Source organism: Symphodus melops (assembly GCF_947650265.1).
Source record: "Symphodus melops genome assembly, chromosome: 1".
Classification (NCBI taxonomy): domain Eukaryota; kingdom Metazoa; phylum Chordata; class Actinopteri; order Labriformes; family Labridae; genus Symphodus; species Symphodus melops.
Window position 1 is genome coordinate 43,016,204 of NC_136691.1, and position 19,799 is coordinate 43,036,002.

The 19,799-nt window shown below is 39.4% G+C and overlaps 1 protein-coding gene across 3 annotated transcripts in view; it reads right to left on the reverse strand.

Moving 5' to 3' along the window:
- The window catches only part of grin1b (glutamate receptor, ionotropic, N-methyl D-aspartate 1b), a 53,522-nt gene that overhangs the window by 16,894 nt on the left and 16,829 nt on the right, over positions 1-19,799 (reverse strand). For 2 of the 3 annotated variants that reach the window (XM_079349349.1, XM_079349351.1), the window contains exons 5-14: positions 15,127-15,189; positions 14,171-14,268; positions 13,161-13,282; positions 8,154-8,328; positions 6,991-7,141; positions 5,631-5,717; positions 4,620-4,755; positions 4,287-4,414; positions 1,857-2,021; positions 49-167 (exon numbers count right to left, since the gene is read on the reverse strand). In XM_079349349.1, coding sequence (XP_079205475.1) covers positions 49-167; positions 1,857-2,021; positions 4,287-4,414; positions 4,620-4,755; positions 5,631-5,717; positions 6,991-7,141; positions 8,154-8,328; positions 13,161-13,282; positions 14,171-14,268; positions 15,127-15,189 — 1,244 coding nt within the window. The remainder of the gene's footprint in view (positions 1-48; positions 168-1,856; positions 2,022-4,286; positions 4,415-4,619; positions 4,756-5,630; positions 5,718-6,990; positions 7,142-8,153; positions 8,329-13,160; positions 13,283-14,170; positions 14,269-15,126; positions 15,190-19,799) is intronic. The other variant, XM_079349350.1, reaches the window with a different exon arrangement.

Below are 19,799 nucleotides of genomic sequence, written 5' to 3' on the forward strand. Positions count from 1 at the left end.
TCCAGACCGATGGATTGTTACACCTCTATTATCTTTTCGTGTAATTACCTGAACCGGTCTAATAGGTAAAGCATCACTGCCACCACGTGGACCGACAGACCGACTAACAGCCACAGTGTGCTCTGGAACGGCTGCATGAATGAATCCAAAGTGCTGCGAGGGATTTCCTGAACACACGAAAAAACAACACGTCATTTTAACAATCCCATCACAATTACCGTGCAGAATAAAATCAATGTGTTGCATTCATGCTGGACTCCCATCCATCTTCCAGTGAACTGACAAAGTGTTTAAACTGAATGATAAATAATTTGTATTATGTAGTTTCACTCTATTGTCTCCAACACTTAATGCTAATCTGCCCATCAATAGTTGGGTACTTAACGATAATTACCCTAAGCACTCCTGGTTTCACCATATTGTCTAGGTCACTTAATGCAAATCACTGCTCCTTTAAGTTGGTGAGCCAATTTACATTCCTGCATTGACTGTTTAATGACTGTACTCACACCTCTGGCATAAGCTCAAACACCTCTGTACATGCACATGGAACTAGTTTCTAGAAGGTCAGCACTTTGTTTCTAAGGCTCTTTAACTGTTTACAGGTCTCTTTTAACCAACACATATTTTTCTCTCCTCACAGGTTATGTACATTATGCTATATAAGTTTAAGTCTAATGCTAATGCTAACTGCACAGGTTTAACATATAATTATGTTTATTCTTAGTCACATAGGGGCTGCTAAATCTGTTTGGGGGATTTGTATACAGGGGGGAGGGGGGACAGCGGGTGTGTATTGTAACTAATGTCTTGTGTCCTGCCTGTCTGTATACTGCTACTGGATGCCTTGAATTTCCCTCGGGATCAATAAAGTATCTATCTATCTATCTATTACTTTGATATTGTCCATGAGAAAGGCACTAATGTCCAACTCTCCGTAACTATCTATAATTAAAGAATAACTGTTTAATGCTCCAGCCAGAGGGAATTAATGATCCCTGTTGGATCCATTAGAGGTATTAAACCAGTAGAGCAGTGGAGGCTCCAGATATGACCCTGAATCAGAAGTGTGGAGGGTCGATGGAAACAATTGACCAACCTGCTGTTGAGCCCCTCACTAGCAGTAAATTGGGTCACTGACTCAAAATATCTCAAATGATCATAGCAGCATGACAGCAACGTGATTTAAGCTGTGAGGACGTCCAGACGTCAGGTCTGATTGAATGTTTGTTTCAACCCTAACAACAGCAGCTTCTTAATTGGTCTTTATACACATTGTAAGGGGTACAAACTACAGGTTTCATCATGATCGATTCTTTGGACAACAATATTACATTTGCAGATATCACCAATACGATTTCGATTTGATTTGATTCAAGGTCCTAGGATCAACTTCAGTTGGTATTACAAACTTATTTAACACAATAAGCCAATAGAGAGGGAAAATAGAGAGACAGAGCGAGAGAGAGATGCTATCCCGACTTAAGCATCCCGCTCAGTAATATATAACTTAAGCTATGATGTAATGTACATCAATATCAGAATGTGTTAAGTTGTTTATTTTTAAATTGAACATTTTTGCTAAAGAAACAAAGGAAAGATTTAGATAAAGCTTTAGACCCAAAACATGAAAACACAACAACACACATTTCCAATATTAAAAGGTTTTAAAACTCTTAACATTTTTAAGTTTTTCAGATATTGTCATTTCCATGAGCGGATTGCAGGTTGTTTCAAAAATAATTGTCTTTTGCTTTTTTGATGACATTGTTATTGTATGTGTTATCTGCAGAGCAAGTTTGCATCATCTGCATCGTTTGCGCTTTCATGTGGGTAGATCTGACACAGCTGCTCACCTTCTTGACGAGGATGGTAAGCCCCTGATATTTGAAGGGTTTGGAGAACTCGATGTACTGAGCACGCTCATTGTTGATGGTGAGGGGAGCGACTATCATGTCGGCCAGACCTCCCAGCAGTTCTCCCATCATGCCGTTCCACTCTTTCTTATTGCTGTTGTTCACCTGCAGAGGTCAAAGGGTGTCTGATTCAGCTAAACATTGACAAATGAGTCTTGTCTAAGCAGGAGGAGGAATAGGAGATAATGGATTTGACTCTTCAATCCAATCCAATCCACCTTTATTTGTTAAGAACTTTTAAACAACCACAGTTGACCAAAGTGCTGTGCAGAAGGATAAATAGAATACATTACAGCTCACATGAGAAAAAAAAACTACATACAAAATACAAAAATAAATTAAAAGACATAAAACATAAGTCAAAAAATAGATACCCCTTCAGGGTATCTATATGCTGTCAATGCTAAGTGCTGGCTACACTGCAGGCCCCTAAAGATGGCCATCACTCTGAGAGGCTATATCATCATCGGACAAAAGCTGATGGAGTCAGAGCTTGGTGTTGCTAAAGCCTGTTCTCTGTCAGACAAGAGAGGGTGAAGGGTCTCCAGAGGCATGACATGGCTTAAGAGGGACACTGCAGAAATCACAGTATAATCTGAACAATGTGTATACGATGTCAGAAGAAGCAAAACAGTCAGACGTTTCACTGACCTTTTTTCTTTTTTGGCCAGAATATGAATGCTACGAGTATTAACGTAACCAGACAAGAGTGGAAAAGAACATTGGAACATGCTAGCAAGTGGAGAGAATCTGTTTAAAACATGTTCAACAGCTTGACAGTGTCAGTCAGAGATATTCATGTTTTTAGATTGGCGTTTGTGTCTTATTGTGTTTTGATTGCTTTATGTTTGGTTGTAAGCACTCTGGATTGGATTGGAAGAAAAGCCTCACGCTCTTCTCAGGAGGGATGCACCTTGCCTGAGTTGATGCTTTATCTGTCCTTGATTTTTATTCTATCTGTGAATTTTTTTTATCCTCCCAGAAAATAAAGAAGATATTTAAACTAAAAATAAATCTGTAGCAAGAGACAGGGGGAAGGGAAACATGTGAAAGGAGAAAAGTGGGAGGAGGAGAAGAGGAGGAGGCATCACAAAAAAAGCAGACTGTCGGGAAAATAAAGGGAGGGGAAGAAGTGATGGAGGAGGTGAGAGGAGAGATGGAGTCATTTGGAGCAGCAGAAAGAGAGAGAGATGGTAATGACTAAATGTCTCTCAGCTTCAACAAGGTCAGACTCAGGGACAGAGCAGTGGTCGCCATAGCAACAAGCCTCAGCGCTATACTGGTGTTGAATCAGTAAACAGGTCAGAGAGACGGAGAGTCACAGTGACATAAAAGTAAGCCAAGTTTTAATCACATTTCCACAAAATCATCCAGAGAAAACAAGGACTGCTGCTTGTTTCCATACCCGACTGCTGTGTGACAAAGAGTTCCCTCCATGATGGAGATACAAACAGCTGCATCAAACCCATTGAAAGAGAGGATACAGCAAGATGAAAACATCGAAAGATGTCTGTCAGAGCTTAGAGGGATGTAACACCGCATGGCAAAGGAAGGAGCTGTCTTCCTTACTGTGTTCTCACTGAGCAATAGGGGTGAGACAAAATATCGATAGGGAAATTTATCGTTGTCTTGACTCTTGTAGTTCAAGTATTGAATCGATGGTGCTGATGGCATCGATTCATAGAATATCAATGTGCAGTGTAAATGTGTTTTTATATTACTGAGCTCTAAAACAGATTTCCTTGCCAATTGCATTAACTGTGTCACCATACATGACTGCTCACAATGGTGCTAAGGACATGAATGAGGGTAGTGTCAACAGAAGGTAACTGGCTAAAGAATGTGTTTACAGCAGGGGAACAGAAAAATAAAACAGTCATATGATGGTTTATAATTATCCTGCAAAGAAATCTAATATTGAATTGACAAATTTTACATTATATTAACTAATCCAGGCTGTATGAATGCAACGACTACTTCAGGTTAGATATGCATCTTACTCTCATTATCTGTAAGGATCCTGTCTGGTATGTTGTCAGACGATACAGCATGGGCCTGTCGGTGACATTTACAAGCAATTTTAGAGGACTCACTTTGATCAAGTGCATTTGCTGGGGGTGCTATTACAACCTGTTTATGGCTTCCGGCTGACTCACTGAAGCAATTATTATAACTTCTTCTATAAATAAGTCACTGATGCTTTAAAGGCTCCAACATGGTTAAGGTTTGAGATCAACATTTAATACCCTCCAAAAGGCGAATTGGAGCATGAAGGTCAAACAGCTGTGAGAGTATGTGTGTTGCCTGAGAGGCAAAAACCGAGAGGGAAACTGTCTGTTATTAAAAAAGGAAAAGGTGACATATACTCACTCGCTCTTGCGTGCCAAATTTTCCATCAGCCACCAGATGAACCTCATAGGTGAAGTTCATACTCATCGCCAGTTTGATGAGCAAATCGATGCAGAAACCATAGCAACACTGAGGGACAATGGGCTGACCTGGAACACACACACACACACGCACACGCACACACACACACACACACACACACACACACACACACACACGGGTACAAGTTATGTCCTGATTTTGAAATTGTGTGAGGACCAGTTGGGTCCAGCTTCTCTATATTCAGCTTAGTGCCTAAGAGGGATGAGGTTAAAACCATGTGTAAAAAGTCAATGACTGTTAGTGTGTAATTACCTGGGGTGGTCCCATTGGGTCCAGTACAGATAACCTTCTTGATTAAGACTCCATTAACAGTGTACTCCTCTTTACATGTCCCATCAGTCTTTGTTGGCTTCACATATACAAAAGGCTCCTGATGGATCGTAACAATCTGCACAGAAATAAGCACACATACACTTGCAGGTTTGTAGTGTAAATTCCTAACTTCCCTTGTTTGCTGCAATTTCAGACCTGAATGGTGTGCAGTCCAACTGTACAGACGTCTGCGAATGAAACTTAATATTTCTGCTGTATTCTTGTGTTGGTTCAAATTTTAGCCTTGAAATATTTTATGCTGCAATATATCCGATTAAAATACATTTCCACAATTGGTTTAATAAATACATTCTTACACTATAGTTGTTGGGGGTAACAGTGGCTCAAAGTTTAGTACTGGTTCCTGTTATATTTGCTTTTGGTGTGCTTCTGATTGGGCAGAAAAAAAGGTATATTATAAATATTATGAATATGTCATATTCAACTGTAACCCTCACTTAAGAAAAATATGCTGCTAGATTATCAGTTTAACTCTATAAATTCTGTAAAAGTCGAATGTCGTCTCATGATGTTGAAGCCTCCGGGAGCTATGACTAACCGGTCAGGGTTTTCTGGTACAGATACCGCCCCTGTAAATAACGTCCCATAACTTAAAAATAAAACTCGAGTTCTTCTTTCTGCTCCACCTGGTCTGTTAAAATTAGTCCACTAAATGTCAATTATGTCTTTTTTTTTAATTTGGTGAAATGTTAACATTATTAAGGTGCAGGCTTTAATAAGTGGTTTCTGCCTTTTCTGCACTGGATATTATCTATCTATGTTTTTATATGTTTTATTGTGAAATTAAATGTCAAACAAAAAGAAGAAAATAAAATAACGTCCAGATTTACCATTGGCCAAAGCTCTGACACTAAACCTTAAACTTGTCAAAGCAATGCAGAGCGGACTCTACTTAACATCTTTCCATAGTTTCATGTGCAGACAGAGTACCTTCAGTTTAGTTGACATCTGGTATCCTACTGGTTTCTCTGTCTCTCCTCCAGGCCAAATAATCTTCCTCTGAGGGTTCATCACAACCTGAAACACACACATTTACACACACAGGTTGTCATGTTGTTCCAGACAGGTCTCACTGTGACAAGCTGACTAAATGATAGCATCAATACTGCATCTGTACATCAATAGTTAAACAGGCCAGGGGACTACACACACACACAGTCAGCTTGGTAAAGATGCTGCAAAACAAACAGGGGAATGATGCTTCAGTCAGGATATTTTACTTATTCTAACAGAGCCTATAAAAAGTTGTGCTCAGTGAGTCCCTATAATAGGTAAGTTGCACTTGTGAAGGATGTGCGGAATAAATGGAGCTAGCTTGAAGTTTTGCATAAATAACACATAATCCTTCATTTCCCATAGTGCATCCCAGTAGTTGCTTTTATGAGAGCCTCCCAGCTTGGGTGACAGCTAAGTTTCACATATTTTCAAGACTAACCAAGACAAGATATCAATATTTAAAATAAGTGGAATCAACCTTGTAACCACATATGTGATCAGGTGTTTAGGTGTGACAGAGTGTTCAAATAGTTGTAAAACCAGGCAGGATCAGGTGCGACCAAGTGTATGACCAGGGGTGAGCACAAGAACTCAAACAAACAAACCAATTGAGGCAGCAGTAGACCAGCAACTTCTGTTTCCTGTAAAGTAAAATTAAGGTTTTTGTCAATGAAGACTGGTGGGAGAGTGACGTAGACACCGTTTCTGGTTAAATAACCGTATCAAACTGTTTATCAGAGAGATCTTCAGGTAAGAGAAAATGGTTAGGTCTAACCAAGTGTCTAACCATGTGTTTATCTTGGTGCAACCAAGCAAATTCTCCAAACGTGAAACCATGTTTAACAATGAAAAGTGTACATAAGGAGGGCTGTGGCTCAGTTGGTAGGGTTGATTTTCTCTCAAATGAAAGGTTGGGGGTTCAATCCCCAGCTTCTGCAGACGCATATCCGAAGTGTCCTAAAGCAAGACACTTAACCTGTTTGAATGTGTATGAATGGGATTAGTTACTTCTGATGACATAACACCTGGGGTGCAAAAGGGCTTTGGGTAGTAAGAAGATTAGAAAAGCGCAATATAAGCATCCATTTATCTCAAGTCTTAATATTTTTATGTGTTTGACTTTTCAGGTTTTTGGTGTACAAACTCTTTCAGTTTGGATTTTAATTTACACCTGAAGGCCCAGCTTTAACTCGGTGAATAACCAGTTATATTAAGATAAATAACCTTGAATAATCAGGTGTAAAACCAGGTGTAATCAGTAGAATAACCAGATGTGTAATCAGGTGTACTGTACCTGTGATCCGTTGAAGACTCCAACCTGGATGAGGCGACCCGGTTTTTGTTGGTAGTTTAATATGCTGTAGGTAGCAAAGCGTCGGTCGCCATCATCGTTAAACTCAATCCGTCCCGTCAGACCATCGGGATACTTGGATGCCATCAACACCCTTAGGAGACAATCGGAAACCAGCGGAGACAAGATCAGCTCAATGGATATGTGGATAACCAACTAAAAGTGAGAACATGTCACATGATGCTGATGCTGCTGTGGGACTGTCTGTAGTAGTGGAGCACATAAATAAAACTGATTTGACTGGACTTGATGGTCTAAATGGGTCACACAGAGGAGAGCAGCAGTGACAGAGAGGTTCATTATCCCAGTTGTGTCAGAAGAACTTTCAGCAGAAGCCAGATCAGATCAGTGAAGCATCTCAGATTCTGATTCCCAAGCTGAAGGAGGAGGAAAAGACTTCATGCTGAGGATCAGAAACTCAAACTGGATAAACTGCTGAATGCATAGCAGTCACATAACATTTCCTTCACTGCCTCTAAAAACTGTCCAGTTGGGTACTCAGCTCTGTAAGTAAATGATTTGGAAAACAAACACTTTTAGTAAAAGGCCCTTTAGTAGATTAGTTAACTGACCTGATATTGAGCTGTAGTTTTTATAACATTTAATTTCCTAAGCCAAGTTTGTCAGAAAAAAACAATCACAAATTTACGTCCACCTACTAACGTCCACTAACTTCATCTGTAATACTCCCTTAAGAAATGCATTTAGACAGGTTTTTGATCCAGTGGTTGTCAAAGATGTGTGACAGTATCTAATTTGTTGTGTCACTTCCCCAAAATGAAAACCTTAATCAGCAACATCCATTTTGAAAAATTCTGATCAAATCAAAGATTTTTGCACACTATTCAAAATCTGGAGTTGCTCTGACTGCTGTTACTCTGCCATGTTCACTCACGTTTCAAAATGTTGCTATAAATTATTTCTTTAGGTGTTTTTAGTTTTAAGTAAAAACAAGTAAAGTGATTCCCAAATAATTAATTTGTAGGATAAACTAAAAGAAGAGACACAAGTCAAAAAAGGATAGTTTAACTCTGTTCTGTAACTACATCCTTAGCAATGCTCCAGATGGCTATTTCACCTGTAGGGCAGGTGAAGGATCTACTGACCGTTTGAAGAGCGGTCCAGTCCTCCAGATGTTGGTGTTTCCTACGCAGCCCCGCGGCGGCTCCGTGATGTTCTCTTTCTCGAAAAGCTCCTGCAGGGACTGAGCCACCACCGCGACAGCATCCGCAATGTGCGCCGACTCGTTTTTACCGTTAATCAGCTGGAGGCCAAGCAGGCCTACACCACACAAAACACACAAAACATACACACACACACACAGTCACACGCACACACAGCAGAGAGAGGTAAAACACACGGCAGGGAGCTAATGAGGTTGCAGACTGAATGTGCCCTCATTCGTACAGACATGTTAATTAAAAAAAACAAACTCTCGTACACTTTAATTTTACAGATGTAACTAAAAGAGGGCTTCAGTGTAATCATTCAAACACTCTCACACGTACAGGCACACACTCAGGGCTTCAGGCGTCATCTCATTGTTCAGTAATACCAAACTGCATGCTGGGAGTTCACTCTGAGAATCACAGCCGTTTGTCTCTCAGGACAGAATAAGCTTCACTGAGACGTTATGAACTGTGTCTGTTGTTTTTCTTCAGCAGAAACTTGTCACACAGTGATGAAAGTGTCTGCATCTATCCTCCAGCTTCTTTTCAACAGCTTGCTAACACTGTTAGCATTCCCCAAAGAAACCTCTGTGAAATAACTCATAAACAATAGCTTTTGAAAACCGTGTGAAGTGACAGCCAATTCTGTTTGAATTTCCCACAGATGCCACTACTTTCCACTGACAACACAAACATATTTCCTCACATTCTTCCTTAAAAGTAAGAGAAGCAGACGAGCAACTTCCAGCTGAAAGCACAAATACTTACAGATGAAATCCCAAAGAGCAGTTGCTTCTTCAAAGTACCAAAAAAACACCAGCAACTACAAATGAAATGTGAAAACAGCCAACTCAACTTCAATCCAGACAACTGGAAATGGAACAACTAGGCCAAATATCCTTTATAACAATGGGTAAACCCATTTCCACCTTAAACTGCTGGGTACAGATAAACAAATCTGTCACATTTTTCAAATTACCATCAAAAGTAATGGGTTTTTTCCCCAATTTATTACTAAAGTAAGTTACAGCTGCCTTATATCACTCCCTCAAATGAAAGAAAAGCTATGTAATCTTTTCAAAAGCAGGACACGGCTAGTTTAAAAACACAGTGTATTGAAATGACATATTTTCAACCACTACAACTTTTATCCTACTTGTTTTGGTTTTCCAATCACACCTCTCTCAGGAAAAACCTTAAGTACAAAAAGCTAACATGCTGACATCTCTCTTTAACAATGAAGGAGTTTAAATAAGTGTCACCTCCTCACCAATGCAAATGACCAACACTTGAGCATCCTGAATAAAATAAACATACATGTCCCTGTCTCCCTTAAAACAAAAAAAAAATGGGTGCTCACATCTGTAAAGAAGGATGGGCATAGCTGAAGTAAAAAACTTATGGTAACAGTTCACTTGTGTTTCTATTTCCAACGAATGAATTCCACTGAAGCGTAATATGCTTTGGATGGGAAATACTAACAGTGTTATCAAGCTGGTTTTAAGTAAGTTAGAGCGCCAAATGCAGACACTCTTTCCTTATCATGTGACAAGCATCTGGTGAAGAAAAAACAACATCAAAATCCATAATGTCACAGTACTGCTGTATAGGTTTCTTTTGAGGGATTCGTTTTAGAAGCAACCAGAGCACAATCCTATCAAACTGTACTCATAGAGGAGGCAGACATAATAACACAAGCGCTTGTTTAAGCCAAAGGAGTCCAACACAACAGCTCTGCAGTCCAAACAACCCCTGAATAGTTTTAGTTGACAATTGTTCATTTGAAAAGCTGTCGAGCTGCTGTTAGTATCCAGTTCAACTACAGGTGAGTCAATATTTCTGTTCACTTCCTGTTTTTAATACCTTTGCTCAGAGTTTAAACTTCATTGACAGTCACGGGTGCTTTACCTTTTTCACTTCCTTTAAAATGTTTCTTGATTTTTATGTTGATGCAGCATCAATACAGCTGCCTATCTCTCAATCTAAGATAGTCCATTCATCACTCGTCAACAGCATCACGAGATACTTCAGCTCCTTCCAAACCAACTAATGTCATTGTGTTCCTCAGTAACTGGTCTTAGGCTTGAGTACATGACAGATGTTAAATAACTAATACAAACTGTTTTAGTTATGCAGAAATGGAAGATGATAACTCAACTTAGAAAGTAGTGAATAAGTTAAACGATGACAAGCTTACATGGCCTCAATCAGACTGAACTTAGATTGTGTTCAGATTTATTTGTTCATTGACGTCTAAGTTGCTGATCTTTGCCAACAATGTATGTTCTGAACCTACTCGTGTACAACCCTGTGACCTTTAGCTTGTAATTCTATTTGTCAGACAAAAAGATGGTACTGTTCAAATTTCCATTTCTGACAAAAGCATATCGTAAGAAACAACTCAACCTAGTGTTTGGATTCATCCAAATATATTTCATTTAAACCTGAAAATGTGGGGCAGAATTTGTGAATTTCCTGCTTCAGCTTTCAACTCAAGGTCACCATGTAAGATGTCTTTTGGAGCTTTCTGCCACGTGGTTCTCAAAAACTATTGAAAAGATGTGGCTGAAAGTCAATAAACCGTGAGTTTTCAACATCTCTGGATAAGCGATGGAATAGACGTGTGAAAGTGAAAGTTCAAAAAAAAGTGAAGGCTTTAATCTGAAACAGTTCCCCTGAAAAGAAACCTGAAACTTCTCCAACTGAGACATAACAGCTGAGGGTTATTTTCAGAGTGCAGTCTGGCTACACTTTTAAGAACATGATGGATAATTTTTTGACACATCTTGATCTCAGGAGGGACAAAGATGTGTAGAAAAATGACACATCATTTTTTAAGAGTGCAGCAGCTGGTTGGTGAGGATGTTATCTCAAAATAAAAACCACAGCAACAGAGCGGGGAGCCCATTACCCAGCAGCCAGAAAGAAACACGAAATGTTAAAAATGTACAGAATGAGGGGTTTGGTTTCGGTTTATAGACTCTTTGAACCTATATTTTAACTTGTCAAGTCAAATAAAATGTGTTTTTTCGTTGAATTATTACACAGTTCTATTTATGAATTGTTGAATGTCTTAATGCGCTCAGCTGTCTTTACAATTTTATAGTTGTACCTTCACTTCAGCGATCTTCACTTTACAGTACTTCTGAGCATCCAAATCACCAAAAATGATTCATTTCTTTTGACTCTAGAGAAGTTGGTCTTACTTTATGTTCTCCCGTGTAGATGACCTATAGTGAGGTCAAACAGAGAAACTGGTGATTTGTTGTTGCTTTTCACTCCATAGAACTAAACAGGCCTTGATCAGTGGCAGAGGGTTGTGCACATACTGCAAGTGTCACAGTGTATACATCACGTAGTCCTCTGGCTGGCTGAGTAATCTGCTGGTTAAAATAAACCCCCGCATCCTCTCTATCAGGGCAGGTTCAGTGTTGCCGTGGACAGGTCTTCTGTTGACCAGTGGCAGAGGGCAAAGCATCAAGCAGGAAATAAGAAGCAGCGGCGGCATCTTACCATTGTTCGTTCAGACACACGTCAAGGTAACCGCAGCGACATTAGCTGATTAGCAACAGCCACCCCCACCCCACCGAACCTGAATAAAGCTTAACCCCGACCACCCCCCTGTTCGGCAGCATATGTTATTGGCTTGTCTACTGTGAGAACGGGCAGACAGGCGGGCGGACGACACACACTATAGAAGATGAAACAAACAAAAAGATGTTAGACACATTTAAAGCCACAGTTACAATGAGCCAGAAAAGAAAACAGTGGTTAAGAACCTTTAAACATGTTTTTTTTTCAAGGGATGTTTAAACGTTCAACCAGCAGTCAGAAGAAAACCAGAAAGAGAAACACACCAGGATGCTGAGAAGCTAAATGGCTGTGATGAGGATTAGTGTCCTTCATCAGAGAACTACAGCACTACTCGAGAGAAAAAAAAGATATGGAGAGCGGCCATGATTCCATCCAAACATTTTAAAGCCATGATTGGATAGGAAGAATGCAAAATCGAAAAAGCAGTAGTCTTTACACTCCTTTTTTTTCATGAGTAAACAGCTGATGTCCTTAAATTCTTGCCTTTAAATTTCCCACCTAGCGACACAGTAATCCCCCAAACAACGTCAGAAAACTGGAAACCCACTACAAGTGAAATAATGTCTGCTTCAAAAAAGATTTGTTGCAGTAAAGTTCCATAATTAATTACTCTTTGAAAGCTTTGAGGGACAATCCAATTCACCCAAGCGCTCTTATTTTGGAGTACCCTCGGGGTGGAGCCTCTTCAGAATGAAGGGGTGTCCTACATGGACATGGAGTTTAAATCAAACATTAGATATCTTGTTTCACACTGCACTGTCTCTTACAAATCGTCCAGCGTTAAATGAATACCTATGGACATCAGGAATGGATTATCTCAGCGTATTTAAAATGTCAACATTATTGTCAGCAAGATTTTGCCTATTAGTGAACGCATGTTACATTCGGATTCCTCATTTCCCAGGAAATTCTGCTTATTGCAAAGGAATTGAGTTGAATGTGAACTAAGTCATGAAACTTATTTTTAAGTGACCAACAGCATGACATCATTTGCAGTCTGAAGTGGTTAATTCAGTCTTCTAATTTGAACCTAAAAATACAAATGCAGAAATACAGTAATAAAGTCTTATGGCTCCTGAAGACTTTTTTCTCAGTAAGAAATGTCTTTATTTTAATTATAGGCTGCTATGTCTAGCTATCAAATGTGATAAATGTTCTTTAAATCGTCGAAAATGCCTCCTAAGACCAAAGTTTAAAGATATGCAAAACTCTGAGCCCTTGCTGAGAATTATCTTGAGTGTTGGATGGAAGCAGGGCTGAGAGATAGAGACTGAGAAAGACTTCTGGAGTAGTAAAGAAGAAAAGCAAAGAAGGCGAGAGGCGAGGAAGAGGAGGCAGAGGTTAACATACCATCTGGTGCTTCACTTAGAGCTTTGCCAGTCATCTCTCGCTCTCCGACAAGCCAGACATAACCAGAGCCAGTCATGTTGAGCTGACGGGCTGCTTTATACACAGCCGCAGCTTCGTCCTCGCTGCAAATACACAAAGGTAAACAGTGATGTAGCCTCTCTCACTTTAGGTGTTTCATTCACAGTGTAACTATAAACAGAACTGCAAATCTACAGTCGTAACTCTCCATAACCATCACCTAGAAAATCCTAAAGAACAACACTTAAAAACTGACAAATGCACCATACAAAGACGTAAAAACTAATGATCTTAAACATACCAAAACAATACATCTCATATTAAACGCTGAAGAACTACCGTTAAGCCAAATACATCATAGCAAAAAGATGTCTGATTGTACCAAAAAGAAAGTCCACTAGTTGTATACCTCAATAAACCTTTCCATAGTATGATGATCATTTTGTAAATTATTGTCTATTCAAAATCTGCAAACTAACTTATCAGTTATTATAAAAATACAGGTGCACCTTGCTTACAAAGCTAGCCAGAGTGTCAACTTGTATCTTATGTGAACCCCTCCATGTCTGTTGCTTAGTCTGCTTTTCCAAATATGATCACCTCGATAGAGCCAGTCTTTGCTTGTCAGATCTCCCTTTTTACCAGCGACAAAATCCCTTAAAACTAACCCTTGACTTCCTGTCTTTTGTCTTGTTGCATGTCTTGTCAATATCTTAACAGACAACCCAATATCACATTACCGTACTTGTGTGACAACATGGCACATCCAATCAACAGAGAACATCAATTTACTTTTTCTTACCCCTGTATCCCTGCAACCAGCTACACCCTAGGAAAACACCTCATAACTTAGAAGATGCTACAAAGATGATACAATCTCAGCAACTGAATACAAACTACAATGGTATGACCTGTAAGAAGGCCTTATCAAATACCTGCTAAAACCCTTGTAATGCCCTAGCAACCACATGTACTTCCTCTGTTATACAAACCTAGCAGAGAGGATAATGACTCGAGCCTCCAGGTCTTTGGCCTCCAGCAGCAGAGACGTCAGGTTGGTGTCCTGGCTGAAAAGCAGCACCTTCTCCGCCTGGAGGTCCACCACAGCGCGGGGCGACAGGTCACATTGTAGGACATTGAGAAACACAGTAGAACACGACGACACAGGAAACATCATAGAGCACACATTATTAGCTCTGCTGCTCATATACCCTCCCTCACCCACCCCAAATCCCCCAGCCTCGACCATGCTCCCTCTCACCCACACTACCACGGGCAGAGGAGGGCGGGGCGAAAAAAGGAGACAAAAAGTGTTCAAGATCTGCTGAACTGAAATAAAAATCAAAGTCGAAGCTTGAATACAAAGAAGGGCAAAAAGTTGTGGGTGGTGCGGTGGCACATGCAAACTGAGGCGCTTTCAAGACTCCAACCAACCAACCAATCAGGGACGTGCATGTTAGAGCGCGCTGATGCAACCGCAAATTAAAAAAAGATTTGAGTGGAGAGAAGGCAGAGGGGGTGAAGGAGGGAGGTGGGGAGTAGGCTGCAGGAGGAGAAACAGGTTCAATTCTCAAAAGTAAAAGAAAAGGAGGTTTGATGCTGCAGAGGAGTGAGAGGATCCTGGTGGGTGGTGTTCCTTAAATCTGCAGACAGAGCCTAGCCTAAGCCTGGCCGCATGCAACCCTTCACATGGAGAAAAAAAAAGGAGAGGAGGGAAAGGAAGGGTGTCTCTCCTGCGAGTGTAAACCCATTCTTAGTGTGCAGGAATCATGAAAAAATCAAAAGAAAGAAAAGGGATGGTGGAGAAAAGACGTGCCACCAGGATAAGCGTCTATCTCTGGAGCCGGGTTGGTTTTGGGTGGGTGGGGCTAACTGGTGTTTTGCTACGACTGGGCGAGCTCAGAGATTGGTTGGGCGGCGTGCATCATTTGACCATGCAAGTTTATACCTTGGGTGTTCTTCTGAAGTCATAGTTCTGTTGGTCGATGTTTTCATAGTTCCTGTTTTTAGTCTGATGAGTAATGTGCACAGAGAAAATATGCAGACACAGAAGATTATAGACAGTCAGAAAAAATGAGGGGCAGTAAAGCATTCAAAAAATGGTGGGTTTTTTTGCTTTGAATCAGGAGACTAGAGGGAGGCCAGAGCGCACAAACACATCACAGACTGTCTGCCTGTCTGTCCATGCCATCTAACACAGTGACCTTGTGGTTTATTTCTTCAGTTATATTTAGTTTGGGAGATAAAAATACATCACAAATAATCTATCTGCTGCTCTGATCAAGCTACGTTCTATTTTTAGAGCTTTTGCAGAACAAAAGAACCAAATAATCAGTTTGTGAAGCGAATCGAAAAACAGTCAAACTCCGATGCTTGTTCTCACAAGCATTTTGAACTGATTAGTCAACCACAGAGCTGAAAATAGGTCTATTTCAGCTAAACAGCATGTCAATCTGACAGCTGCGGCTGTGTAACCAATTCTTTGTTCACTTAATACATTGTGAAAATGATATTACCGGTTTCAGCCTCAGTTTGCTGGCATGACTTTAGATCTTCCAGCTTTAGCCCCAATCTGTTAGCATGATATGGCTCTAGGGCCTGTTAGCTTTGTCCTCATTTTATTAGCGAGATATCATGTCCCTAATTATATTGGCTTGAACCCTGCACTGTTTGCATTATCATTATTATGACATGGGACCTGTAAGTTTAGGTGTCAGTATTTTAAATTAGCATGCAGCCTGGAAAAAACATCATTCTTCACTGATAGCAAACCAGGTTTTAACTAACAAGTCTTAAGGCATTTAGCTGCATGTCTTCACACATATCTGACATTCACTTCAGACTTTACACAGTACATTCTTGGAGTCATTCAAATATATTACATTATATGTTATAATTACCTCCCAACTTAAGAATAAAAACTGTAAGTCAACATTTTGAGACAACAGTCAGTAGAGGCATTTAAAAAAGAAATAAACCTCAGTTAGCTGTCAGACTGGTGTATAAAACCTACCTCATTTTTCTGTCAAATTCGATTTTATCAAAGCACAATGTACCGAGCTGTGACTTGAGCTGTGACTTTCTCTGGTAACTTCTGATGCTAAGCCAGTGTGGCGGCAGAGCGTCCCATTAGTCCTCCACTCAATCCGCTCCAAATGTTAATCTCATTAAATTTACATCCTGACCTAAAGTCCCCGAACAGCACACTCACACAACACTTTATGAAGCTTTTCTCTTCTTGTTTGACTAACTGTTTGGACCTGGTCATGTGTAATAGCTACTAAATCTAACTGTTTGTTTCTTGTATGGTCACACGGTTTATATATACACTCCAGTTTATCCGACAATAGGACATAATTATGAACTTCTTAAGGACTGAGATAAGAAAGTCGCCTGCTTGGCCAGCATGCTAGATGTTAGCTATCCAGAATATGAAGCATTAGCCAAATGTAAATTAATTAAATAAGAGTGCAGCAATAATCCTCTTTGACCTTACATGTGTGGTAATAATGTCATGCCGCTCTGTTCCAGGTCTTAGGTTTTCTCTGCATCTCAAAAGAAAAGTATATATTAAAGTCAACAGAATTCAGTGAGATATTTTAAAGTCTGATTAGCTACAGGCTTTCACACAGTGTTGTCTTCTAAAGCATTATGAGTCAGGATTCGCACCAGATTAAGTAAAAAAAATGTAATCTTAGGGTGAAGATGATTGAAAACAGAAGTGTGGTGCTGATCATATCGCATGTTTTATTTCAAAGATTAAGATTTAGCCGGTTCTGTACGAAACAGATCATGCCGAGTCGTTGTTTAAATATCTGTGTGTGTGAAGGTCAGTTTGAAATGTTGCGAATAACTTTTATTTTCAACATGTATTTAAAAGAATTCTTACCCCAGTGTTTAGTTCATATTAATAATTTAAGAGTTTGCAGTTAAGATCAAACATCGAAGAGAAACTTTTTTTTTTCTCGTCTTCGTACAGTGTGTTTCAGCTGTAACTGTATAGCAGCCTGCTGCCGTATTCATTTTTATTTCATTATGCATCGCTAAGATGGATGTTTAATTCAGAAACAACAGGCGCGCTGCAGTTCTGTTCACCTACTTTAACTAATGTGCTGTAATATTCATGGCTCTCCTCTAACATTAATGAGTCTCACTGTGGCTCCTCCATGACACAGGAAACAACATTTTTACTTTCCCAAACTTTTCCAGTCTCATCTGAGCTGCGTTTTATTTTTACTTTCAGTGTGCCTTGCTGATTTTAATTTGCAGAGGAGTCAGGGCTGTTATCCTGCAGATTGAACATCACAGAAGTCTTTAATTCCATTTCAGTTGTGGAGATCAGGATTTAAGAAGTTTTCATCAGTAAATGACAATGGAGGCTAGTGGAAAGTATTTACTTATTGTTGAAGGATTTACATTTTACCATTTCTGAGAAAATCAAAGATAACACATATATTTACCACTTGGACAATCCCAATGTGTCCCCATGCCTTTGTCTGAAAACTAACGTTTATTGTCATCTTTTTAATCTATCTACTTATCTTCTGTCTCTTGATATTGTCTGCAGTTTCTTTGTTGTCTTATGTAAGGCACTTTGCCTTGTTGAAATGAGCTGTGCAAATAAACGCTGGCTGACGTGTATTCACAGAAGCTCTTACAAAAACAAAAGTCTACATATGAAACATTAAACAATCAGTTTGAGGGTTGTTGTTTCTCCAGTGTGATGGGAGGAGAGCAGCAGCAGCAGAGAGGAATGAATACAGATAGATTTCTGCACATATTCATACAGTATACAATTACTGGTATTTACCCTAAGGAGACCTTCTTGAGGTATAGGTTAATTCATTGTACAACTTCACCACATTTGTGAAGTAATTATTGGACTTAAGGCCTTTCACTTTAATTACCCCAAAATAAAGCAATGTTTTTATTAAACTATAAACCATTTTCAGGAGCTGTTTATTATGTATTTTGTTTATAAATACACACCTTCTTTTACTTGAAACATGAAAAGAATATGTTTTAAAATCCTACTTTATTATCAGAGTTGGGGGATGGAAATTTACAGTAATCCCTGTACTTGAATGACCAAATGAATGAGTACTCGAGAACCCGCAAAATATGTTTGTTTGTTTTTTTACCTTAAACACAATCGTAAACTCTGTGCCTGTAAAATAACATGAATATCCAATGTTTTAACATAAATATGAATAAAGCCAAAAACAGAAATTTAAAATGCATTCATTTAACAACAGCCGCTTCAATTCCATTCAAGTTGTCGTTATTGCAGCTTTATTGGACATCAATCTGGGTTGCTTAACACTCTCAAATAAGAGCCTGGATTATACAGGCATCCTTAAAATAAATAGTAGAATAATCAACTATCTCTGGTTATACAGTATACAAAATATCCCATATATTCAGTTCAGTGAAAACAGAAAGCCAGGTTACACATTTAACGCTATGAGTTCAAGCATACCTGAAAGCAACGCTTACCAAGGTGCAGGAGAAACTAAGTGTTACTCGAATAATGGAATCAAAGACGAGTACTCGTACCCATCCCTAATCAGATTAGCTCCAATGTCATAATAATTGTCGTTATAGAACTTGATTTGATTTGATTTGTCAGTTGTTGACATTGATGGTTGAATCTTTTCACAAGTTTGACATTATCATGTTCCGAACGTTCGATTTGGGACTTTTTATTTACTGACCTTTAAATGAAGAGACCTTCCCTTTACTGAAACGTTACCAAACCTGTCACAGGGCCCTTCATACTCAAGCTATTGACGTAACAGATCCTACACTACCTTCTCTGCCACATAGACCTTTATGACAGCCATCACTTAACAGCATCACCACCTACTGTATTACAGACCAAAGCTCCATTCATGCAAGCTTATTTTCAACAAACCTTTGCACAGTTTAAAGGGTTAAATGAAAAAAAGGGTTGAGAATTTGGCTACAAGATTTTCTCAACTTTGACGAAAAAAAATGACCTCCATGTAAATCTACCCCCACCTTATTATGTTTTATCTATTCTTAATAAAACAAATATTTAGCGAAAAAAGAAACTTTTTAAAACCCTGCAGTCACACCATAACACCAAACAAACCAAACCTATTGACACCCAACTCTTCGACTCAGCCTTGAAAAGACAAATGTAAAGACTTCGGCTGAATCTCAATAAATTTCTTTGGTCATGTCAACAACTTTTGGTGGATGTATTTGTGAAGACATATTTTGCAGATCAACCTATTGATTAACCGATCAGGCAGGTGTCACTACAGTATAAACCTTGTTTTCATCTTTCTGCATTAAGGAGAAACAAAATCACTCTGGTGCTTTGATATATTATATATATAAAGCTGTTATAAATGCTTTCTGCCCATCTGTTCGTGGAACGACAGGAAGACAGACAGTGACTTTAACATTGAGGTGGGTCGACAGTTAAGGCAGAAACAGCTGAGGTGTGTTTGCACGGCTCTGACTCCGAGCTCCTTCATTGTTGAGATGATGAGAAGCCAGACAACAGATGGAGGTAAAGAACTAAAAGATGACATTGACAGAAAGACAGACAAAGAGGCAAAGAGAGCGAAAGGAAGAAAAATCTGTTTTTTG